The 26,325-nt window shown below is 41.0% G+C and overlaps 1 protein-coding gene across 1 annotated transcript in view; it reads left to right on the forward strand.

Annotated features, from left to right (window-relative positions):
* Positions 1 to 26,325, forward strand: part of LOC140346790 (transmembrane protein 132C) — a 132,638-nt gene that overhangs the window by 6,803 nt on the left and 99,510 nt on the right. Inside the window, exon 2 of the mRNA XM_072432984.1 lies at positions 19,030 to 19,912. Within this exon, the coding sequence (XP_072289085.1) occupies positions 19,030 to 19,912 (883 nt within the window). The remainder of the gene's footprint in view (positions 1 to 19,029; positions 19,913 to 26,325) is intronic.

The following is a 26,325-nucleotide window of genomic DNA, read 5'->3' on the forward strand; positions in this document are numbered from 1 at the left end:
GCGCTGCAGACAATTGAACAAGCCTAATTTCCAACTGTCCCGGTGTTATATTTTAGGATCAGAATCATTATTAATCGAAAGATCGACAGATCGAGTCATGAGAAATCATCAATCATTTGGGAGGGTTTTTTGAGTCAAGAGGTCCACAGTCGATCCTCAGTAAAAACATGTGGGTTTGAGCAGAGATCAGAGTTTGGAAGAAGAAATTTGAGTATTATTTGTGTTAATTGATTAAAAGTATGTATAGTTTACATTCATTAAATTATTACTAAAAGCCATGTTTGCATATTGTCCAGCTCTATGAAATGAATGCTTTGTAACTATTTTTTCAAAGGACCTGTACCCAGTTTTGATCCATGTGTGAAGAACATGTTTCAGAATGAGTTGTAGCCCACTCTGATGTTAAACTATGACAGATAAACGACCCGGTCCTCATCCAACAACGTCTCCAGTTGGACACCACTGTATATCCTTGGCAGTTGTTTCCTTGTGGTTATCATCCAGCAGAATGTATTTGAAAATACCTTAAGAATTAACAATTAGTATATTTTTGCTATCATGGTAAAACTACCATGTTAACTGGGCACCAACTTCACGTCTTGCTTTGTAGACGATAAAAAATACTTTATTATTAGATGCAGACAGCAGAGAGCAGTCATCATTTTGCTGCTTTTACAATTTATTTGGGACAAAACCAATTTTACTTTATTACACAAAACTAAATCCGGCACAGCTTCTGTAAATGTATTGATGAGTTAAGAAACAATTGATCCTTTATACAAAAAAACAACATCAAATAAATAATTAAATAAAAGAAAGAAAGAAATCACCGACATAATATATAGATACAATGAAGTATTTGTTGCTGCAATGAATACTTCTTAACATTGTGTAATATTTTGCATTAAATACCACATGTGACATTCCTGTGTAGCTAAATCCTTTTAAAGTAGTTTTAACCAAAAATCTCCATCATCAGTTGTAAATGTGCTGGGACGAGCTAGCCTGGGATTCTTCCTGTCAGCAAAGATGAATCTATAACACCAATATTATATGCATTTTTGATTAGAGTAACCGCTGGCAGGTGGTAGGACAAAGGGCTGTCAGTGTAAAGCGTGTGCAGAGCGGGGCACTGTCTGTCAGAGCCATCCCAGCCAAATGCATTAGTGCCAATGATGTGACAGGTACATATTGTCAAGGCCCATTGACTTCCTTGTGGTGTGGCTGATTGATTGTCAAGATTATGTTAAAATGGTATTGGTGCAGCTCTTTGTGATTCAAAGTGGCGTGTCCATGCAGCAGAATGCCGAACACCAGCCTTTACGTTGGCCCTGAATTTTAATACAGATTATGAGTTGGACCGATTGAGTTCTCAGATTGGTGAATAAATACTGTAGACTGGAGTGTGTTGTCCTTTCAAATGTGACGGAACAGTTATGCACTCAGATACTTAAGTGCATTTATAGTATTACACATTAAGTGATTTCATTTGACTTAAGGACAGATTCTCAGTGATACCAGTGATAAATGTTGTTGTTGTTGTTGTTGTTGTTGTTGTTGTTGTTGTTGTTGTACAATAGTACAATAATAGAAATATTATGTTTCAAAGATTACATTATGCCATTTTAATTTTTGGCCAGCTCTTTCAGCAGCATTTTGAGATTTATGCAATATTACAATGTTGGCAACATTTACAATATAATTGATCATTTGATATATTGCCCACCTCTATATGGGTTGCACACACCAGTTTTGGAGTTCTGATGATTGTGATTGATAGGTGGATTAGCCAACCAGAAGCATGCATGGTCCGTCTGTAAAAAAAACAATTCTGGCTGTGTACGTAGAAAGAATAAAGGCAGTTTGATTTGTAAATGATGGATGACTAGTGAGCCTTCATTTCCCATGTGTCACTGAAATAAACAAACCCGATTGCACAGCAGAGATCTTCTGTATAGAATATATGAGAATAAACATCTAAAAAAAAAAAAGATATATATATATATATATATATATATATATATATATATATATATATATATATATATGTGTATATATATGAAAAGACAGTCTGGATACTAGGCAACTAAAGTTAGTAAGTGGAGTTTTAGAGGCAGCATGGAAGAGGAGTTGTCACTGAGTCAGTCCCCTGGGTGTCTACAGAGGTCTGATCCTCATGTCCTTGTGTTTGTCACTGATGGATGGAGACTACATAATTCTGTACCATAAATTCTGCTTTACTGGTGCTTTATTTTTGGCTCTGTTGTACTTCTGTGAATAATATGGTTACAGAGGCAACGTAAAGGTCATGAAGCTGGCTTCTAAACAACTTAAGCTTTGGTCACAAGGACCTGTCACAATTTATTGCTCTTATTCGTGAGTTCGCCTCATTCGTTCTGGCCGCTGTTTACATTCCCCCGTGAGCCCAGGTTTTGAGAGTGGAGCGGGCCTTTCAGGACTCCTTGTGTATAATCCTGGGCGATTTTAACAATGGAAATCTCAGCCATGAACTACCAAAGTACAGACAGTTTATCAAAGTCCCAACCAGAGAGCAGAAGATGCTGGACCACTGTTACACAACTCCTAGCAACACCTTTTACTCAGTGGCCCGAGCTGCTGTGGCCTCTTCAGATCACGCCATGGTTCACCTGAACCCCACGTACAGACAGAGGCCGAAGCTCTCCAAACCTGTTGTGAGGACTTCTAAGAAGTGGACCAAGGCAGAGGAGGAGCTATGTGCGTGTTTGGAGAAACTGGGAGGTTTGGATTATTGGAGTACATGGACCCTGCGACATCATACATTTGATTCTGTGAGTACAGCGTTATACCAACACTCACCAAAGTCACCTTCAATAACGATCCTGGTTCACACCAAAACTGAGGCAGTTTAAGCAGCAGAAGGAGGCAGCACACAGGGCCGGCGATAGAGAGCGCTACCAAGATGCAAAATATAGATTTAGCAGGGAGGTGTCGAGAGCTAGATAACAGTACAAGACGCGTCTGAAGCAGCAGTTCTCTGACAACTCCGCCTCTGTGTGGAGTAGGCTCCGGCTTCTCACCAGCTACAAAACCGGAGCCCCCCACGCTGCAGATGGCTGGAAAATGAATGAGCAACTCAACACCTTCTACTCAGTGTTTGAGACCCTCCCCCCTCCCCCACTGTGGCCTCCTCTGCCAACCCAACCCCGGTCCCCCTGACCTCCCCCACCACTCTCTCAGTTCAGAGATGGGATTTAAACAGACTATTTCGCAAATACAACCCCGAAATGTTGTTGGACCAGATGGTGTCTCTCCTGCCACCTTAAGACAATGTGCAGGTGAGCTGGCCTTTTTTTTGCCTCGTCTTCACTGGCATTTTTAACACCTTCCTGGAGCCATGCCATGTCCCAGCCTGTTTCAAGTCGACAATCATCGTCCTTGACGTTTGAAGTCATGTGTGCACCTGGTCTTGCCCCACCTCAAGCCCTTCACCTCCTCCCTGCTGGATCCCCTGCAGTTCCCCTTCAGAGCCAACAGGTCTGTGGACGACGCCATCAACCTGGCACTCATCTTGCAGCATCTGGACCCGGGAACCTATGCCAGGATCCTGTTTGTGGACTCTGCATTCAAGACCATCCTCCCTGCTCTGCTCCAGGACAAGCTCTCCCAGCTCAACGTACCTGACTCCACCTGCACGTGGATCACTGACTTTCGGACCGATCAGAGTCAGTGTGTGCGGCAGGAGCTCCACAGGGCTGTGTACTTTCTCCTCTGCTCTTCTCCCTGTACACAAACTGCTGCATCTCCAGCCACGACTCCATAAAACTGATCACGTTTGCAAACTATACCACCCTCATTGGGCTCATCTCAGACGGGGATGAGTCTGTCTACAGGAGGGTGGTGGACCAGCTGGTGTCCTGGTGCAGCGGTAACAACCTGGAGTTCAATGCCCAGAAGACAGTGGAGATGATCGTGAACTTCAGGAAAGTCACAGCCCCCCAGCCCCCCCTCACCATCACAGACTCTCCCATCTCCACTGTGGACTCCTTCCACTCCCTCAGCACCACTATCACCCAGGACCTCAAATGGGAGCCCACCAAGGTCCAGCAGAGGATGTACTTCCTGAGGCAGCTGTGGAAAGCCAAGCTGTCAGTGCAGATCATGGTGCAGTTCTACACAACCATCATTGAGTCCATCCTCACCTCCTTCATCACCGTGTGGTACGTTGGAGCCACAGCCAGGGACAAACAGAGACTACAGCGCATTGTGCCTCTGCTGAGAAGGTGATTGGCGGCAGACTTCCATCTCTGCAGGACCTGCACATCTCCAGGGCTCTAGAACAAGCAGGTCGGATCACAGCCGACCCTTCTCACCCTGGACATGGACTATTTGAGCCACTCCCCTCAGGCAGGAGGCCACTCCCCTCAGGCTGGAGGCTACGGTCCATCCGGACCAGAACCTCCCGCCACAAGAACAGTTTCTTTCCCTCTGTCGTTGGACTCATGAACACTTCCGAAACACCTGTCACTTTAACTATAATTGAATCAATCACTCACTGCACTGTTCACTTTCTGCACTAAATCTGTAAATTGTACAATTGTAATTTTTTTGTATATAGTAAGCCTATTTTTATTCTTACCCTATAGTATATTCAAATAGTTTTTCTTTAATGCATGCCCTTTTTGATTTTATATATGTTGTTTTAATATTGTTCATCGTTATACTGAATCACACAAGCAAGTTCCTATGTTTTTGAACAATCCCCAAAATGTTGAGGGATCCTCAGTTGTTATTGTTGATCTCTTAAGTTGCTCTTTATTATTCACTAGTGATGAGAAAATATATGTGAAAATTGTTTGGCTGCTCCAGGCGGCAATGTGAAAATAAAGAAGAATACACCCATTAACGGTGTGACATTATACGACCAGCAAGGTGTAGGAAGCAAAACCGCTACTTCAAACCTAGATGCTGTTTATGCATGATCCGAATAAGGTGCACAATAGTAGTAGCCAGGTGGAATACGACTTCTGCCCTAGAACAGAATACCAAATCCATCGACTTGACGCCTCGGCTGTACATGAAGAGAACCTAAAGCAATACGGTATATGTAGGATTGCCCCCACTTGAGAACAATGTAAGAACTCCACGATCCTCTTGCAACTGTACAACACTCCAGACATTTACAGGCACATGTTAGCATATTTCTGATGGATTAATCTAATATGTTTATCACTGGGATTAAGCTATTTAATTTTTTATTTATTTATGTAAATATGGTCCACCTGTGTTCTACACAGCTTCTGTAAAGTACCCTATTTACTGTGCCACTGTCATTTCACTGCATGTTGCTATAAAATGATTTTGAAGTAAAAATGGTCACCAAGCAATGTTCATTTTATTGTAACTCGGTGACATTACAGTTTAAATCTGTGAAACCTCTTCATGCTGATTCTGTGATTGCTCTGCTAATTGTAAGTAGCCTAAATTGCCCATTGACTCACCTGAGTGTAACTAGGTGTGCTGGTTCTAATCAGTCTGGACACAATCACTGTTGACTAATCAGCACTGGACACTGGAAGCCACAATCAGGCGGCAAGTTTATCATGTAGGGCTGTGCAATTTTGACAAAAACAAACTTGTCAGTACTTTTTGGGTATTCTGATAACAATAGTCTGAATATATTGTATAAATCTAACAGAAGTGTGTTAAAACAGGTATTTAAACGTAATAGTTGTAATGTAATTATCAGACAAATGTGAAATGTCTGTAAAATGTGCTAAACTATCACCTAATACCCTTATTTGAAAGTTTACAACCTAACTTATTTGATGGTTTACAGCCTGATATACTTGATATTCAAATTTTGCATATCTTCAAAAAAACAATGACAATTTGATCAAAATGTCTATAATCTACCCACCTCTATTGGTGAGAGATAAACATGTGATAAACTAGTGATCAACAAAGATGAAACATAACTTTTGAAATCATTCTAATTTCTTTGGACTTTTAAACATTTGCATTAGTGCAGTGCAAGTTTGGATCGGCAGCACCGTCATTCACCAGTCCTGATCAGCCGCTCTCCAGCTGCTTAACCCTGAGGCCCTCAATTTCACACAAACTGAGTGAGTGCTTCTTGGCATAGTGACAGAATGACCTGACCGATAAGCAAGGATTAGTGTGAAATAATTCAACTTCGGAATGGAAAAAAAAGAGACAAATTTCTCAATTCGGTTGCCCAATATACAGTGTGTGTGTGTGTGTGTGTCTGTCTGTGTGTGCCTGTGTGTGTGTGTGTGTGTCTATGTCTGTGTGTGTGTGTGTGTGTGCCTGTGCGCCTGTGTGTGTGTCTGTGTGTCTGTGTGTGTGTGTGTGTGTGTGTGTGTGTCTGTGTGTCTGTGTCTGTGTGTCTGTGTGTGTGTCTGTGTGTGTGTGTGTGTGTGTGTCTGTGTGTGTGTGTGTGTCTGTGTGTCTGTGTCTGTGTGTGTGTGTGTGTGTCTGTGTGTGTGTGCGTGTCTGTGTGTCTGTGTCTGTGTGTGTGTGTGTGTGTGTCTGTGTGTGTGTGCCTGTGTGTGTGTCTGTGTGTGTGTGTGTGTGTGTGTGTCTGTGTGTGTGTGCCTGTGTGTGTGTCTGTGTGTGTGTGTGTGTGTGTGTGTGTGTGCCTGTACGTTTGCGTGCTTGTTTGACTCTGCTCACCAACTGTAAGGAAATTCTGAGTGTTTGCCTCTTCACATCAGTTACTATATTATGGAAGGACATAAAATCCATTTGTCAATAAAGGTGCCATAGTCATTGTGTTAGTGCTGAATAGATGGCCATATCCACTGATGAAAGTCACTGGAGGTGGGCAATATATACACATTTAGATAATATTGTGAATATTGTTTTGAATATACATATGCACAATTTGAATATCAAGTACAACGTTTATTGTAAAAATGCTACAAAAAAGAACGGATTAATAAAAGGTATAAGGGGATGTTTCTGGACTTTTGTGATTCATTTCACAACACATTTCTGTTGGATTATCATTATTTTATTTCAATGTTAAACGAGAATAAAGGGTGTTTTCTAGATTGTAAGACAAATTGGGAAAACACAACATAAGCCACATAGATATAACTTCCATGCAAACCTAGATTTAATGCATTCCACTGCTCCATGACTTAATTTGCTTTTGTTTTGTATGTAGTGTAGTGGAGCTTTGAACACAGTTGTGTGAATGGCCCATAATTGGATTTTCAGGGACTTCGGCGACTGCCACTGAAACTCAAAGTGATGTAATCTGTGCTGCATTCTTAATTGCCCGGGCCACATGCAGAATGTCTAAATTAGCCCTAAAGTTGGAAGAAAACCACAGTCGTTTTCAGCCTGATAATTCTGTCCAAACCATTTCATAATCTCTGCAGGAAGTTATTTATAACCAACACACATATCCACTTTGCATTGTGTGAATTTTATCATGCTTATCCACATTCATGAAGTCGTCTGAGCCTGTTTTGATGTGCTTCCACTGCTCTGGACAAAAGGGAAAAAGGAGGCAATAACCAAGTATGTCAGAAAGTGAACTTATTCTGTCTATTTTGAGATGGAGACTAACAAAAAACAATACAAGATCTGACCCTGGTGTCAAAATAGTTTTGAAAAATATGTTGCCAGTGGCAGGTGGACAAGGAGCATTGTGAGTGAAGAGCGATGAGCCGTGAGGAGCTATATTTTGTTGTTGTCATACGGAACACTAAACATGGACTCAGATAGATAAATAACAAACACTAAAAAAAGTACATAAACCCGAAAGGTGAGCCTAAGGGATACTATCAATTATTTGATAAGGGATCCGGGGTTTCACAAAGAGGATTTAAGGTGAAACACTGCAGGTGAATTGAAAAAAAAGTCTTAAATTTACAGATATCAATTTGATACTATTCTGTAGTTTATTCACAAGTTTCTTTTTTTTTTCTTTTTTATTGGCCTGTAGGCTTTATTGACAGGAAAGTGCAGTGTGAAATGGGGGATGAGAGAGAAGGGAGGACATGCAGTAAATTGTCGGGAATCTACTCACAAAGTTTTCATGCATGGAAAAAGTAAGGCATTTTATATGTAAAAATGTCAAAAATTGCACATAGTTGGGATGTATTTGGATAATCTTATAAAAACTAAAAATCATCAGTGGGAAAATAGCATAAATAACATAACAACTTTGGAGTCAACACTTAAATAGATCAGGCTTAAAATTAGATATCACCAAATCATAATAGAATCCATCATTAATGAATACTGTGTAAATATGCCTTGATTATGCATGATGTTAGTGATCATGGTGGACAAAGTGAAATCACATTCAGAGGTCGGTTTGGGGTTTCTGAGGAGGAGATTGGCTCTAGCGTTGTATCCATCACTTACCTGAAAGATTGAAGGAATGAGAAAAGTGGGGAAGGCAAGTGAGGCATGTAAATGAGAAAACAGTGAGGAAGTGAGCGGGTGGTATAAATAGAGTAGAGACAGGAAGAGTGTGAGATTTCCCTCGCCTTAAGAGAAAGAAGAAAAATGAACATGGTGATATACTTCTGTTTTGTCTTTTCTAACTCAAGTTAACATTTTGGTAGCCCTAACAGTTAGCAGTGCGGTGTCTAGATACTTCATTTGTTGATTCTGCCGAAATCTTTGTTATTTTTTCATACTTTTTTAACTTGTAAGCCATGTTTGTTTTGACATGAACAGACTGTGTGTTTCAGTCACGAACATGATATGGTTCCAAACATATTTATGAGCTATTTCCATTCAGTTCTATTTATTGTTGTAGTGCCCAAAATAACAAAATCAGTTGAATCGCAGGGATACCAATTTTTTTTTTTATTTTACCAGCAGAAATTTAGTCCAAAACAGAGAAACAGATTAACCGGCGTTCACAGGAATTAAGCAAATGGATAACTGTCCTGCAAGTGAGGAGGATCCAGGCAGGTGAGGAGGATCCAGGCAAGTGAGGAGGATCTAGGCAGGTGAGGAGGATCCAGGCAAGTGAGGAGGATCTAGGCAGGTGAGGAGGATCTAGGCAGGTGAGGAGGAGCCAAGCAAGTGAGGAAGTGCCAGGCAAGTGAGGAGGAGCCAGGCAAGTGAGGAGGATCTAGGCAGGTGAGGAGGATCCAGGCAAGTGAGGAGGATCTAGGCAGGTGAGGAGGAGCCAGGCAAGTGAGGAGGATCTAGGCAGGTGAGGAGGATCCAGGCAAGTGAGGAAGTGCCAGGCAAGTGAGGAGGAGCCAGGCAAGTGAGGAAGTGCCAGGCAGGTGAGGAGGATCCAGGCAGGTGAGGAGGATCCAGGCAGGTGAGGAGGATCCAGGCAAGTGAGGAGGAGCCAGGCAAGTGAGGAAGTGCCAGGCAGGTGAGGAGGATCCAGGCAGGTGAGGAGGATCCAGGCAGGTGAGGAGGATCCAGGCAGGTGAGGAGGATCCAGGCAGGTGAGGAGGATCCAGGTCCACAGATCAGGATCGTGGCCTCTAAGGTTCAGTCATCACTGGAGCAGAAGCAGCAATGCATCTGAAACAGTAAATGTTGTGTAATGTTGTATAGTAAAAGTGAGCATGGCAAAATAACTAAACTACAACTAAAGTGCAAGGTGTTGAAAACATTGGTTGTAATAAAGAAAATGTTCTTCAAAGGTCAAGTTGTTTATAACTGACTGTGCCTCTCAAACAAGCGCTGCAGTAATAGCTTTAATGAGCTACCTCACAGCACCGTGCACATTTGTTAAGGTTGGTGACAGGATTAATCTTTCCCAGCATGCATTGGGGCCTTATCAAAGTAAACAACTGAAATGCATCATGTTACTTACACTTTGATTGACAAGTTGTCCAATAATATGCTGCTATTCTATAGATATTACATATGTCCTTCCATCATGTTTTTTAATCCTATCAAATATTTATAGGCAAAACATTTCTGGTCCAGTGTACTGTAGTTTGAAACTGCTACTGTGTTAGTTTGCAGTGATGAGTGTGTCTTTGATTGAACTGATTTAACAATGGCTGGGAGCTAAAAGCCAAATGATCTGTTTCCCCAAAACGTGCAATGAACTGCGCACAAGAGATATATGTGTCTTTTATTAACAGAGAAATCGTTTCCTTTTTTATCATAGTCCTTTGGACAGAACATGTGTTGCCTGCTTCAAAGCCTTTAGAATCTAAACTCCCTGAAACTGTTCTTTAGAGAGCATTTTAATATGTATTACATCAGGGTTGAATATATACTGTAGCTAATATAACACTCACTAACCATGCATCCCCTGTTTTGGTTCATGATTGGTTCTTGGCATATGATCTGACCCAAATGTCTGACGTATTATCCTGAAGTCAACATCCTGATCCTTCTTAACCTCATGTCATTTCGTAGTTTTACCTGTTTTTTCTATCAATGATTTGTAAAAAATATAATAATAACACTCCCAGCTCACCGTCCAAAGTAAAATTCTGCCTTGTCAGTGGAGTGCAGAGTTGAGTTTATCAGCGCTGCGCGCCCCCGACCTCGGGGAGGGGGTTACCAGTAGATTTGGAGAGTGAGCAAGACTGGATACGTTGCCACTTAAGCATGCACAGACACTTTACTGTTCTGTTTTTCACACCTCACTCTAAATAAAGGGATTTGGAGGGAAAATCTTGAGTCCACACTGACTTTCTAAACTGATTTAATTACTTCACCTGCTTCAAAACTGCAAATCCCAGCTGTGGATAAAAGTTTTGATTTGAGTCAAACTTTTGCAGCCAAGATTTTCTAAATGCTGCAGCCGTACAAATAGCAGCCCGGATTACCTTGATAGACACCCACCACCATTATTAGAGACAGCCTCGCTCATCAGCGTGGCATCGTGCACAGCCAAATCACAGCACTGCCATCCATAATCAATCTGTTAGGCTTGTGTTGAATCTTGTCTTAATTTGATTTCCTTTAGCCCTTTGATCTGCTGCAGTATCAACATGATCACACAATGTGGCACTATGTATTAGCGCAAGCTCCCAAAACATGAGCAAATCTGTGTGTGCGTAATTGTAGTTGAGAGTAGGAGGGTATGGTGTCCAGAGATGGTCAGAAGAGAGGAAATGGATCCCTAAATACTGTCATTGGTCAGTATTTAACATGATGTTTCCTCTGGCCCAAGAAGATCGCTGTGGCATTGCTGAATGTTGAAGGTCATGACTTAATAATGGCTTTTTTATTGCACATTTATATGATTTGATATTTATATAATTTGCCCTCCTCCAGGTCTAATGTTTACCAGGAGGAGTTTTTGAGTTTTTGCCATGTCCCAAAAAAGTGACGGCTGCCGGCCGTATTATATCTAGTAAAGAGTGGGATCCTTTTTCACGTTATTTCTATTTAAAGTGTAAATGAATGGCCAATATTATGCAAATGATATTTCATATTTCATATATTTTATAAGATTTTATTATAACTATGTTCGATTCTATTTTAAAACATACTAATAGGACATGTATGTTTAGTGATAACTCAGAACAAACAAGCATACAAATATAATATATAATAACTACATATCACATATCAAAGACACTGCATATGCTTTTGCTCGAGTTTACCTGGCAGATGAGGATGATTATGGCAAAGATTGGATAGCATTTTCAGTTTTGTTTGGCTTCTGTTTTAGCTGCATCTTTTCGCATTAGTGGGCTATTATTATTCATTGTTCTATGTTACACATTAATGTCAATTTACTGACAATGACAATAAATCCCTTTCTGATTCTGACTCTAAAGGAACTGAGTTTCAGTACCCAGCCCCGCGCTTTACTAAATATTGTAAGTAGTGATTTATTCCTTGCTCATTACTGACCATGCTTGAGTTTCAATCATTGTAAATTAGCCATTATTTTGCTTATTGTTGAGCCTGCATTGGTGTCTATGGCCATTAAGACTTACTTGGCTTTCTGTCCACTTGTTCCTCATTTTTAACTGTGCTTACACACACCGTTAAATGCCCCTTACAGAAAGGCTGCCCAGCTCTAACCCTGCAGATGCCGCTGTATTTATCCTGATTTACGATATCCCTTTGCAATAAAGCGCTGTGTGAGAGGGGAAGAGATTCATTAGGGGCAGTTGGGGCTGGGTTTATGTTGTATCGCAGTTTGGAGAGGCCACGAGGAATACTGATGGGTACACAGACTTGCTTTTGTTTTATCCCAAATGTCTGCAACCCTGCCCCCTCTGGCCATGTGCGCCGGTTGGCACAAAGAAGAGGTTGTTCTCTGCCTGCAGGATGCCTTGGGATCCCCCCCCCCCCCCTTCCTCATTGCACCTGGAGGCTCCAGCTCCCAGCCTCCCATAATGACATCCCCACTGACCCTATACCAACTATTTGCGATCCCATCTGCAGGTCTTTTCACCAAATAGTCAAGCAGAGCAGCATGGCAGAGAGTGTGTTTACCTCTCGGCCTGGTCGATACTCTTTAATCCCCAAGATGATGCTTTCTCTCATGAACTCAAAATAGCACCTTCCTGTGGTCCCCCAGCAAAAGCCACAAGCCCATTACTCTTTATTAGCTCTTAGCGTCTTAAACATTGGCCATCCATTAGCCTAGAGGCTCGAAACATGCCCAGCTCATACACAGTAATTTGAACTGACCCATAATCAAGAACAATTATAGCGCATTGAATTCAGCTCATTTTGGAGACAAAGAAGAGACAAATTATCTTGGAAAATCTGTAAACTGGAGATGCATTTGATTACAGCCTCGACCCCCACCCACAGCAATCATTTCTGTTCTATGGCGACTGGCATAGAGTAATACAATACTGTGTCATGTATTGATTCCTTTCCCAGTCCCTCTTTCTTGAATTTCTTGGTCGAGTCTGAAGCATAAATCATCCACAAATGATCCTTGAAGGAAATATTGTATTTATTAATCTTGATGGATGGGCACAAACTCAATAGACCCTTATTAATTTAACACAGTGAGAAATATGATGTGTATAATTTGAGAGGTCTCAGAGGCACGCGCTCACTGTTCTTGCTTAAGAGTGTCCTATTTGGCATTCACACAGAGCTACGCAGGGTCAGGGTGAGGGTCAGGACGAAGGTCAGGGTGAGGGTCAGGACGAAGGTCAGGACGAGGGTCAGGACGAGGGTCAGGACGAGGGTCAGGACGAGGGTCAGGACGAGGGTCAGGACGAGGGTCAGGACGACCATACTTGTAAATCACGATAAGTGCTGCACCTAGAGAATATAATGTGTTTTTGTTTGTTCAAAACAACACCAGAATTGCAAATATGTAATGTTTATATTACAATAGGATCTCATTCTGGAAGCATCACAACAGCAGAACAAGCAGAGAAATGTAATTTTAGTTTAATACAGAGAAAAGCACAGGCATCTTTCCCCAAGCGCTTCTCTCTGTTTGTTTTTTTTAAACAAAATAATTTGTATTTCAGCAAAAATAGGCCGATGTACATATGTTTGTGCCGCCATGTTTGTTTTGGTTCGTTTGAGTTTACCTTTGGCTTCCACCCAAGTCAAAATGCTGCTCTGTGACTGGTCCAGTCTCCGCAGCACGGGTGGTTCAGGCTCAATGCTAATCGAATGCCACAGTGGGAGTTTGGCATTTCGTCGGGGGGCGGAACTTCTATTATTTGTCTCTGTTTTTATTAGCAAACATTTATTTTTGACAATATGTTCATCATATTTAGGAGCAGATTTGGGTTAGGCTTGGAAATAGTTCATTTTGTTATAATTAGAGCTTTGGGACATGAAATGCTAGTGCTGACCCTGGGTGAAATGCTAAACTTTTAGGGAGTCTCCTGAGTTACTTCTTCCTGGCGGATGAAATTTTTTTTTTTTTTCTGGCATTAGGCTCACTCCTCGTTTGGAGGACAATATATCAAGAATCACCCCAACGCGGTTTGCTTTTGTAACTTAGGCAAAGTAGCAGTAAAAGCAGAGATAATTCATTGTAAGTATTTAAATGAAGATACGTTTGTTATATTAAGTTCAGGAGCAGGACCACGCCCCTTTCTGCGGCTACACTATTTAAGCATCCAGATCACAAACACCCGTGTTCATGACATCGTGCCCCTCCCTCCCTCTTTTTAATTGTTCTAATTATTCAAATTCATCTCCTAGATGGGGGTATTGAGGCCCAGGAGCCTTCATCGCAAGAAGCCCCCAAATGAAAAAAAAAAGTGTGTTGTCCATGTTTGTCGCATGCCAGTAAACACTTTGCATCGTAGCTGGGATCGTGGTCCTTCCTACAAATGTTACCACCTGCTGCAACATGATTTAAAATTTAGAACTGAGTAAAACGTATTGACTTAAAGACATATTTTTGAAGCACTTCTCCCACCTCTGATACTTCAAAACCCGACCACACCCGCTCCCGTCTCGTTTATAATCAATCAACATTTGCATACCTTTTCCTCAATACATCTGCCCATCAGTTTCCACAATAGCCCTTTATCCTCGTTCCTTACTCCTAATCCGTCCTGACATGTGTGGTGAAGTTGAACGTGTACTGTGCATCTGACCAGTGGAGCAGTTAGGAGGGCACTCACCGCAGTGTCCACCCCGCACACGGGCTGCAGCAGTGGGCAGCAGGAGCCGGGCCTGTCGCTCCCTGGTGGCCTCCATTGTAGGTGTTCATTTACTCTGACTGCGCGAGTGTGAAGGCTGATGTTCGCTCCGGTGGTCTTATATCCTAGCGTGGAGTCCTGGGGCGAGCCTGAGTGAGCCTGTATGCTGGTGCTTAGAGTGCGCTGTGCTGCCAGAGTAGTTAGCTCTCACCTGAGACGTTCCTCCACCTGCAGCGCTAGGAATTTAAAATACAGAGTGTAACTGCAGGAATTTACTTTGATTTTTTGTGGTAAAGGACAGCCGGAACTAAGGAAAGCGGTGTGTTCATAATTCAATAGTCTGTCAAAATCAAGGTTAACTTTCGCGCCAGCCAAATTGCCTTAAGAGTAAGATGTGTTTTTTATTTTTTTAGCAAACTCTTATTAATTTGGCAGTGGCAGTATTCTTGTCGGTGGGCAGACCTTTGAGTTTATAGCCACTGTCAGGATTAGGAGTGGGCGATATTAACGAAAATGTAATTATAGTCAGACAATTGTAGGACAAGAAATGTGTTAAAATATGTCTTTTGAAGCACTACTTGAGATTTAATTATCAGACGAAATGTTTATAGAATTACTCATAAATGTGCAAAAATATGAGTTTGTGTATAAGTTCACAGCATAACTTATTTACATTTTTTTATGTTATGTTTAATCAGCTCTTTTTGTAGCATTTGAGTTTACTATATGATTACTATAAACAATGGAGAATAATTACAAGTTGATGTATTTCAATCAATAATAGCTGGAAGAATATGTTTCTTTGTAGTTGGAAATTGCTTGTTATTTGTATGTAGTGCAATAATAACTGAGCTTCAGTGAGTTGAAAGAGTAATTTCTATGTGAGAAATTATAGATCCTATCTAATGTGTTTCATTCGGCTTTGTATTTGTTGCAGATCATGTTTTAAAACTTTTCAGATATTGTACATTTAGAAAAGGGCTTAAGGAGAAAACCCTTAAACACTTTTCTAAACATTTAGAAAAGGGTTTAGGGGATTATTGTGTCAATGGCATGAAGTAGTTTCAATATTATTGTTTATCCCAATATTTTGATTACACTTCAGAATTTATTGTGACATACTCAATATTAACATTTTACCTGACCTCAAACAATATTATCTACGGAAATTTTGCCACCTCTAGACAGGATCTATTATTAAAGATGACGCTTCCAAAAATAGGATTCACAAGCAGGGACCACGCCACAACAATGGAGTATGAAAGAATGTTTGATGAATAACAACGATGGATCGACGATGGATCGGCGATGGGGCGACGATGGGGATCAACGATGGGGATCAACAATGGGGAGCGACGATGGAGCGACAATGGGGAGCGACGATGGGGATCGACGATGGGTATTGACGATGGAGCGACGATGGGGCAACGATGGGGATCGACGATGGATCGGCGATGGGGCGACGATGGGGATCGACGATGGGTATTGATGATGGAGCGACGATGGGGATCGACGATGGAGCGACGATGGAGCGACGATGGAGCGACGATGGAGCGACGATCGAGCAACGAGAGTTGGCTGGGTAGAGACTCAGGATGGGGGCTCTGTCTCGGGTGATCAGCCCAGCCTTCAGAACACCCCCCTCCTTAGATGGTGGTGTGTTAAGGTGGAGATGATAGAGACATCGGGTGGGAGGGCGGGGTCGAGAGAGCAGAGTCAACAAGAGATGCTGTGAAAATGCCTTATGAATAGGGCTTCTGGGTAATTAGAGGTGTGGTTAGAGAGTGGGCGTGTTTACTGGTGAAGTAGAGGTTGAGGCGTGGTCCCGCTCCTGAACCCATGTTGGCAATTGACATCTCCAACCCCACATGTCAAGTTTGTTTGCCGTGCATAAAAGACATAATAATAATTCAAATTAATTGTTTGGATCATAGCAAAATGGAGAATGCTTGGAATGAATTTGTTTAAGATTTGGGAGTGGATTGACAAATTCACTATTTACCTGTAATATTCTGTATTATATAAATACTTATAACTCTGTAAACTCCTGGGATTTTTTGGGTATAGTGTCAGTGTTGTTTTGGTCAGATACAGGGTCTGTTCATAGAGATAATTGTTAGTTTTGAGAGCTTTTGCCAGTACCTAACGTTGCCACCTTTTTGTTGATTGATCGGTGTATAAGGCTTGTTTTAGTCGCTCAAGAATGTATTTCATTGACTACAGCCTTAGTTACATAACAAATGCCTGATCTTTGGACTTCCTTTGATCCATTGATGATCCGTACACAAGGTGGTACAGAAAGAGCATCTTGTGTTTCATATCTCAAGTGAATGGAGACAGAAAGGAGGAAATGTCAGAGGAGCTAAATAAGTGGGAGAAATTCAGAGCTTTCAACACAACAATTACAAGACATCTGTTGTTAGTGTTTGTGTGCGCTCTTATCACGGAGCTGTCATGGAGGGCGCTGGCAGCTGTTCTGTGGAGTAAACACGAAAATATTAAAGTCTGCAAATAAAAACTCAAACTTTCACTTCCTCTTGCACCATTCTTCTGGTTTTAATTTGACTATTCAAATGTAACAATAGGAGCGTTAAATAATACATGATGTGGCCCATAAAATGTATTGCTGAAGCAGACATTTTCTTCACTTGAATTATCATAATCTCTGTAGTTTTTGTGCTTGTGTTTTATGCCCACTATCTTTTTTAGTAATGTGATTTGCAAAAGCAGCATTAATCAAAAGGCTTTATAACAGAAACACATAACGATGTGAGAATATGTAATAATGTGCTCCTAAAAATATATTTTTGAACTTGTTTCACTTGACTGCACCAATGTTCTGGTCATTTTCATCTGACTTTATGGGCTAGAGCTTCACTGTTGTGGTTCAGTGTGGCAGGTTTAGTCGGGCGACAGCTGATAACCACGATAAACAAGCTGTGACATTCAGTGTTAAATGTTAAAGTGATTTTAATCAATGAACTCAAGGTTGGTAAAGTACATTTTTATATTTCTCGTTTAGCTGTAATAATTGCACTGGAACTGCCTTGAAAGACACTTTCTATACAGTTGCCAAGGGGCAGACTGACTTTGCCCCCCCCTACCTGTCTGACCTCCTCATCCCCCACCGCCCCACCCGAGCTCTCCGATCCTCCTCCTCTCTCACCCTGACTGCACCAACATCCCGACTCAAAACTTTTGGCGACAGAGCATTCTCCCGAACAGCACCCCGACTCTGGAACTCCCTCCCCCAACCTGTCCGCCACTCTCCCTCACTCACAACATTCAAATCCCGCCTAAAAACATACCTCTTCACCCAAGCCTATGACCTCCCCTACCCCTAGCCTCCTCTACCCCATTGCCTACACTTCTACCCCCTGTTACATCCCCATCTTTTTCTCTCTACTTCTTCTGTCTTGTTCATTTTATCTGTATATTAATGTGTTCTGTACGTGTTGTCCCCCCTGTCTGTAAATACCCCCCCCCCCCCCTTTTTTATTATGTTCAGCGTCTTTGGGTCACTGAAAAGCGCTATATAAATAAAAGTTATTATTATTATTATTATTATTGCACCTACAACATAGGTGCTTTTTCTGACTCTTATATACAATATTATATCATTCATAATCTATTTGTATTCTATTGGGGGGTTCATGAGATTGCATTTAGATTTAGATTTACACATTTAGATATTCTTATAATATAATTTGCATGTCCTAATTGGGGTGTACTGCAACATTTTTCATTCACTCATTATTAGTTTTTAATTCGATGGAATTCATTCATATAAGCTAATAGTAGCGCATAGTCATTTGCATCTAATGTATGTGTACTTGTACTGTATTTATTTTTCATGGATAGGTTACATGTTAGTTTGTTGATATGATTCTAATGAGCATTTTCCAGCAACTGTGGTTACATTTTAATCTTTAGGTCATGATTTATGCTCTAAAACCACTCTGAGCGTTCTATCCAGGGACGACTGTGACTGTTCCCACAGTTTGTTCTTGCTGTTGTATCGTCCCCTTCATTTGTCAGCGGTGTAATGCTGCGTGTGCAGCCACAGCCTGTGCCAACAAACAAGCCCAGAGCTGCAGCTTATTCAGGAAAAATACAAATTACTCTGTACTCTGGTGCTCAGAAGTCATTGTCCTTTGTTGCGGCTCCAATTTTAGTCTCTGGAACAGTCTGACACTTGATTTTGATCATAGTTTTGGAAGCTGAGGTCAGCTGCAACATTTGGTCCCTGTGGGAAGCTATTTGTAGAAGTGAACATCAACCACAAACCTGTCTGATTTGTAAAAACTGTTGGAAGATGGTTGTGATCAGTGCAAAGAGGTGAACATAATCACAGCAGGTTGTCCTTGAGAGAAAGGTTAGACCAATACAGCTTACTTTTCACATTTTGTGCCTGTGTTTCGTAACTTTACTTCAAATGTTCTCCTAATGAAGGTGATTAACGTTCTCCTCTCTTTTCTCTCAGAGTGTCGCGTGTTGGACGGCCTACTGCGGTACACCTCCGTGCCCACGTACCTTCCCGTCAACTACCAGCTCCTCGGCGCTGACCAGGCATTCTTCCTGAAGGAGGCCAACCAGGACTTCATGAGGAACTCCAGTCTCATGTCCCGCACTGAATCTTTCTTCATTTACCAGGCTAGGGGTTTGCCTTCGGTCAACGCCAGCTACGGCACCCTCTTCGTGGTCCAGCCCATTCCTTTAGATCTGCTGCAGACTCCTGGAACTTTCCCCGCCTCCTCCCTTTTCACATTCAACTGGAAGGTACAAACTTTCATCATGAATACTAAAATTCACCTTGCCAAGCCAAAAGTGCAGGTTCTTTTTTATATCGCGGGGAGAGATTGGGACGACTATAGCACCATAGACAAGTTACCCTGCGTGCACATGTTCGCATTCCACGAAACGCAAGAAGTCCGGGGCACTTGCCAACTAAAAGGGGAGCTAGGGCTATGTGTGGCTGAGCTTGAGCCCCTTGCCGGTTGGTTTAGTCCACCCAGTGTGGTGCCAGGACGCCAAAAAAACCTGGAGGTCTCTGAAGGCACCCCTGTGGAGCTCTACTTCACGTTGCAGTCCACGGAAGCAGGGGAATGTCACTCAGAGGACTCCAGGAAAGAGAGTTTTATCCGTTCGAGCCAAGAGGGGATGTTTGGATCGTACACCTCGACACCCCTGAAGAGGATCGGAGGGGTGAGGCTCTACCAGAACCCGGTTCCCCCGCCCCTCACAGAGCACAGGCTGGATAATAACTTTGTGGTTCAGGTGCCGGCTACACCCATGAGACAGAGGGAAACAGTCTCAGCTTTTATCAGTGTGTCTGCTTACTCGCCCGTGGAGATGTTTACACTCAGGTAAGTCCCTTTATGAAATCTTTGGGCTGCACACCTCTGTCTAGGCTCACCGGACATAGTTTTTATATGATTATTTTTAGTTATTGCTCTTTTCCTCAAATATGTTGGATTTCTAGAGTTTGTATGGATTTCTATTATGATTTAAATACTTAAAAACGTATATATTATTGTGTATTTTTCTATTTATAATGCACATACATTCTTCTAGTCTCTTGGTAAAGTAACAAGTTTAATTCAGTTGCGAAATACAAATGAGTCAACATCATTATAGGCAATTAACATTCAAATGCTGCTAATTTAAATGTTGGTTCATTTGTCTGGCATTGAAAAACATCTCCATCTCTACAGAAGGCTTTTGGAGACTCAGTATCTTATTGCTATTGTTATCTAGCTCAAATGAATATCCCTTGTCGATAATTCCCAGTTAGTGTACAATCATGTTGTCGATGTAAACACAGCCTTGTAGCCTTGTAAAAGTCAATACCCTCTTCATGTATTCAAGTGGCTCTAGAGGGCTGGTAAATGCAAACTTTTCAAAAACAGATTTCGTTCTTTCATCAGTCAAAATGTAGACTGTTGCCGGTATTTTTTTTTTTCCATATTTTGGTTTGGCTACGTGGTGTGAGTTGGGCACAGGTTGTCCATCTGAGAGCAGCAGATAGGGAAAGGTTTTCTGTGTGGTCCCGGTGATAAGGCTGGCCACACAGCCGTTTGTTAGGGCGCTTAATCAACAGAGCAAGCACACTTTGATCTCTATATTCACAGCCTCATTATCATCTGCCCACTGCACACTTTGGTGTCGGACAATGTCGCATGTGTGCTTGAATGAAGCTGGTAAAATGGCGAAGTGTGTCAAACAGGCCTTCCCTGGAGTCTTTTATTAGGTTTTTGGCTTGGTTTGCTTTTGTGCTAAATACAGAGCTAAAATCCATTGCCAGATTATCATATTGAATAATAATGAATTGTATGTTTTACACCCATGAGTTTTCAATCCACATTTTGTGTTAGTCAAATAGATTTGTGTGTGTGCATGGAGCAGTGCACTGTACTAACACTGCTGTGGTATTTGCATCTGTTCAGTTAGATAATCCATCACTCGAACTCTGGGCTATGCTTTAGTGTCCAATGCATGATGGGAGAGGGATTTGAAGGTCAGTCTGTGCAGTCTAATGGGTAAAGTGTGGCCAATAAGGCAATATAGGAGCCTAAAGTTAAAATAAACAGCTCTGCCATTTGCCATCCTTTGGTTGCTGAATTGTTGCAATTGCCAAAACACTGCCATTTTTAACAACTTCTTTGTGGTGCAAAAAATGAAATATGAACTATTTAGTTTTGGCCTCCACAAACGTAATCTGAAATGATTGTCGTAATAGTAATTGTATTCTTCTCTCAAATCATAGGGATGTGTTTCAAATGTTCAATCTGAAAAGAATTCTATCATCAAACACAAATTGCAAATCTAATCCCAACCACACAAGCGTCTGTAAAACTGCAATAGATGTTTTTTTCCAAAATAGTGCTGCCCTACTTTTCTCTTGTGATATGAGCGTTAACATGTATGTAGTGTAATGGACGTTCACGGTGAATATATTATCAATAGAAGCAAACTTGTGAGCATTATTCTATTTGCTTTCTTGGCAGCATAGAGTTAAAACTATGTGAATCTAGGTGAACATTATTCATGTGCCTCAGTTGAATGAATAAGTGTCAATACTCAATATGAGACAAATTAGAGCCTGCTTTCATTTAGTTCTTCTGTGACATGAGCGCCTCATGCAGTGATAGACCGTGAGATATAGGAGCTCATTTCAGATTTTTAATAGCCAATCATAAAGTCATTTTTTGACTTTGTGGGTTTCCATTACCTGGGAAAAAAGTGTATTTAATTTGATCTTCTGATTTGATTTGACCACCCCTGTGCTAATATCTAGTGTCACTCAAGAAGTTCCAGTTTATTCTCTAGAGATTTTGAGTGCAATCAGCAGCAGCTACAACGTAAAGAAACTAAAATGAATAACCACCATCAAAATGCATTACTGCTAAGGAAATATATGTCTAATTACAAGATTTTTAGGGTTGATATTTTGCATTGATTATTTGAGGAAAACAAGAAACAGATCATTTGTTGATGCGGTGTGCTTGATTGACAGCTTCCTCATACCCTACTTGACTGTCTGTAGTATTTCTTAAGTGATTCCTGAGTGAAGTAGTCCATGTGGATATTGTGGTTTATGTCTAGTTTGTTGTTGGACTCTCAAGTGCTCTTGTCTGGATATAAATTGATAGTTCCATTTTCTCAAGAGTGTGGGCATAATAATAGTTATTGTCATGCTGTATGCATGTTTTATTTGCTGGCTCTTCTGTCTCTGTCTGTTTTGTCTGATGTGTAGCTGAGCAGATGAACACTTTGCTTTTGTCATGTGGTTTGTTTAATGACTGCCCCCTGTGGGCAGCATTGCAACGAACGTTTGTTTGCAAACTGATTTCAATAAAACTGTCAGACTTCAGAGATCCCCCGGTGACAGAGTGAGGCTTGTGTGTTTATGGGGAAAATAGTTCTTGGCCTTTATGCTAGCACCATGCTATGCTCACATCAGGATTATCAAAAGTAGTGAAAGAGCCACTGATGGCATCCATTTGTCTTGTCTTTAAAAGGAAGTGCATCACTGAACAAATTATCTTTCATTACACTTCATGTGCGCTGATGTATGCAAGAAGTCACTGCAGCTTAAAAGACTGAGACAGCAGAGGAAAGTGAAAAAAGATCAGTTAATCCATAATGTTGTGAAAATACCTTATACTGAAGTTTGCATTAAGACTTCTAAGGGAATTATGTTTATGATGCAAAACTTTATCTGTACCTTTTATGATTTCTTGTAGTTCTAATACTCCCATCTAATCTACCATACTGAGGATAATAAAAAACGTATGTATGCGACTATTAATGTTACTGAATGGCTTTTCAGGAATGCAGTTGAACATTAAAGTCACAGTGAAGACAAGAGCTGCTGGGAGAAGATTGATCAAAACACTGTGATGTCTTTTATGGTGTTGCATGTTTTTTACTGTTTGCATTAAATGGCTTTCAATAAGATCCAGATCACTAATGGCTTGTCAGCTGCGCGGCCGTCTGTCATTGAATACATCGTTTCTGCCATTAGTTCATGGTTCATATGCAAATCCATAACCATAAAGGAAGTGATTCTACCTCTGGACTCGATCTGAGGCAAAGAAAGAGCCAAATGCACAAAGGGAAATGGCTGTATTGTTCTGTCTTAGAGTCATGCTGTGATAGTATGAGTCACACACAAGTGGGTCGTTACTGGAGTAACGTCCTGCCGGCCACGCTTGGCCTCAGACATCAGCTTAGTTTAAGATGACCCCATTTCCCACTGGTGATGTTGAGACCACAGGAGATGCTCCCCCTGTTCAGAGTTCAGCCTGGGACCACCAAAAGGACAGTTACACCATATCTGTAACTAATCGCTGACCGGAATAATAATATGTTGTGTATTCAGAAACTCAGATGTGGTTAACTGATCTTCACATGTGAAATTTGATGGCATAGATGATATGATGAGCGTTTTCTATATTATTAATGATTTAAATTTGATGCATTCTTGTGACTTTCATTGTCTTATAAACACCCTTATGGTCATTTTAGCATTAGTATTTCATATTTCCAAACTTAAACTAATGAGTTGTCAGCAGTGAGCATGATCAATGAAAAAACTAATAAATTAAGCCATTAGTGAATGGACACATATCATGCAAAATTGACATTTAGTGCTTTAAACCATGTCATGTTTCACCAAAAACACACCTGGAGTTTCATTTTGCTTTATTTCATGTATGTGTTTACCAGGTTGTCTTGTTTGAGGGTTCAGAAATTGATCAATGTTTAGAAACACAAAAGGAGCACCCTCTGCTGTCAGCCTTTGGAATGAACAATGAAAAAAATTAATAAATGAATCCATTAGGCAACGTGACGTTATTCTAATGAGAGATGCGTTTGTCGTGTACACAATTCACACAATACGACTTCAATGATGAGTACAACATAATAGTAGCATTAAAAGAAACATTTTGCCTGTTTCTTATTATTTCTTCCTACAACAATTTTGATGTACTACTACCACAGAGCTGGAAGTAGTAAATAATGTATGTGTAATTCTGTTTACATTTGGTGGTAAAGAGAGATCATTCCTTTTAAACTCTCTTCTGAAGGCACTTTGGGCTGTATTGATATCCCTCATACATATTTATAGTTGCAGATTACTTATTCCACTATACACTTTGGCATCTCTCCTCTCCTCATTAAACTAGTGACACTGTACAAGGTGTCAAACACGCACTCATGCCATTTGCTGGGCTGGTCCTATTATGTTAGTTACTTTTATTAAACATTGGTGTCCTTGTCAGCAGCTGACGGGAGTCTTCTTATTAGCAGAAGGCATAGCCAAAACATGGACGCTGCAATAGAGAGTGGCGCAAGACTTGCACACTGTTCCTCAAAGCACACTGGGGGTCCTATCATCCACATGCACTGCTGGGTGCTCTATGAAAAAGCCACATATCAGATTTCTAGATAGAAAATGCACCCGATAACTTGCAAACTTTGTGAGGTCTTTAAGCAACTTCACTGTCTTTTTGGTTGAATTTAAACACTTTTAGAACGTTTTCAATTTAATTCAATTTTGTAACTCCCAAAATCACGACAGCAGATGCTTCGAAGGGCAACGGTGAACTAGTGAAGAAGATTAAACAATATTCACAAGAAATTTGCAAATCGATAACTGTCCCAGCATCCCCTGTCCTCAGACCCTCCTTCTCAGCAAGGAAAACCTACAAAACCCTTTTGGTAAAGTAGAAACCTCAGGGAAGGAGAGATCCTGCTCTCACGGACGGGCTGAAGATGGGCCTGGACTGACACGCTTCTATTTGCAGATAGACTGTGGAGCCAGAAGCACTCAGGAGGAGAGTAGCTCGTATAGAGCGTTCCTACAGGCAGTTGAGGAACATCCAGATCTACACGTCAGTATCAGAAATATCTGAAACACTACTGGGAGTGGAAGAGGGAGAAAAACATGTGCTCAATAATGGACACACTACAGGTGAACTAGAACATTAAATATTGTTTACAGGTAAAGTAAGAAGAAGCAGAGGATAGTGCTCAAGCTGCCACACTTCTCCAGCATAGTTGCTGCTAGTGTAGCTGGGAAACTAGGTTTTTTATTTCTCTTCCTAACTGGCCTGACCATAAGCGATTTCAAAGAGGAACATTTTTCGCCTGGTCTTAAATGAAGAGACTGTGTCGGCCTCTTTAACATGGACAGGAGATGATTCCATAACACAGGAGCTTGGTAGCTAAACACTCTACCTCCTACTGTGCTTTTAGAGACTCTTGGGACCACCAGAAGGCCAGCATTCTGAGAGTGAAGTGCTCTGTTTGAATGATAGCATATCTTCTGTAGCATTTATGGCTTTGTGAGTCAGGAGTAGGATTTTACATTTTTTTCTAAACTCGACAGGGAGCCAGTGAAAAGACTCAAGCACCGGCGTAATGTGCTCTCTTCTTTTTGTTCCTGTTAGTAATCCCGCTGCTGAGTTTTAAACCAGTTGAAAGCTTTTTATGGAGCTTTTAGGACACATTGCAAGCAGAGAGTTACAATAGTCCAATCTAGATGTGCCAAATGCATGGATGCACCACTTTTAGGCAAGATTTTCTTATCTATTATGTTTTACTTTAGCATTGTGGTATATAGGGCTATTTTCTAAATAGGGCATTTACTTGCAATTATTTTGTTTTTACTCAATGGAGAAAGATAGCTTACTTTATCGATGTCTGTCACTCTTCAGTGTTTCTCGTTTTTATTGTGTTTTACATTTGATTGCGTGGATTTCAGGCCTCTGAAATGTATTGCCAGCAGATAGAAACTGTATGCCAACAAGATAAGATACACGTGCCTCATTGTGAGTAATTTAATGATTAGACTGGTGATCCAACTCTATAGGTAAGATAAGCCGCTAATTGAATGCTGGCAATTATTAATTGTATCAAGCCTCAATATTGCATGTGCGGCTGCAGGCTAATAGAGGCCATAATGTCAGTGACAAGCCCAGTCAGAATCAAAGACCACACTGCATTTCTCTCATTGTACATTATAATAATTATTTTCTTTGTAGAACGACTAAATGTAATATTTCTCTGTAACTAATGCTAATTAACAGGTCCTCATATTCAATTTCTGTCTTTAACTTTCTATTTTGACTCCTTGTACTTTTATCTCTATCTAAGCATAAACATCATCAAAGGCTTTGTACGTATAATTAATTTGAGTCATGGCCCAAGAGCCTGCTGTTTCATGATTAATTTAGATGGAGTTTTGTGAGTTGTATGCAATAATAAAGTG

This window comes from Eucyclogobius newberryi, unplaced genomic scaffold, assembly GCF_026437365.1.
Source record: "Eucyclogobius newberryi isolate DKJ021-1_F unplaced genomic scaffold, fEucNew1.0.hap1 SCAF_6, whole genome shotgun sequence".
NCBI classification, from domain to species: domain Eukaryota; kingdom Metazoa; phylum Chordata; class Actinopteri; order Gobiiformes; family Gobiidae; genus Eucyclogobius; species Eucyclogobius newberryi.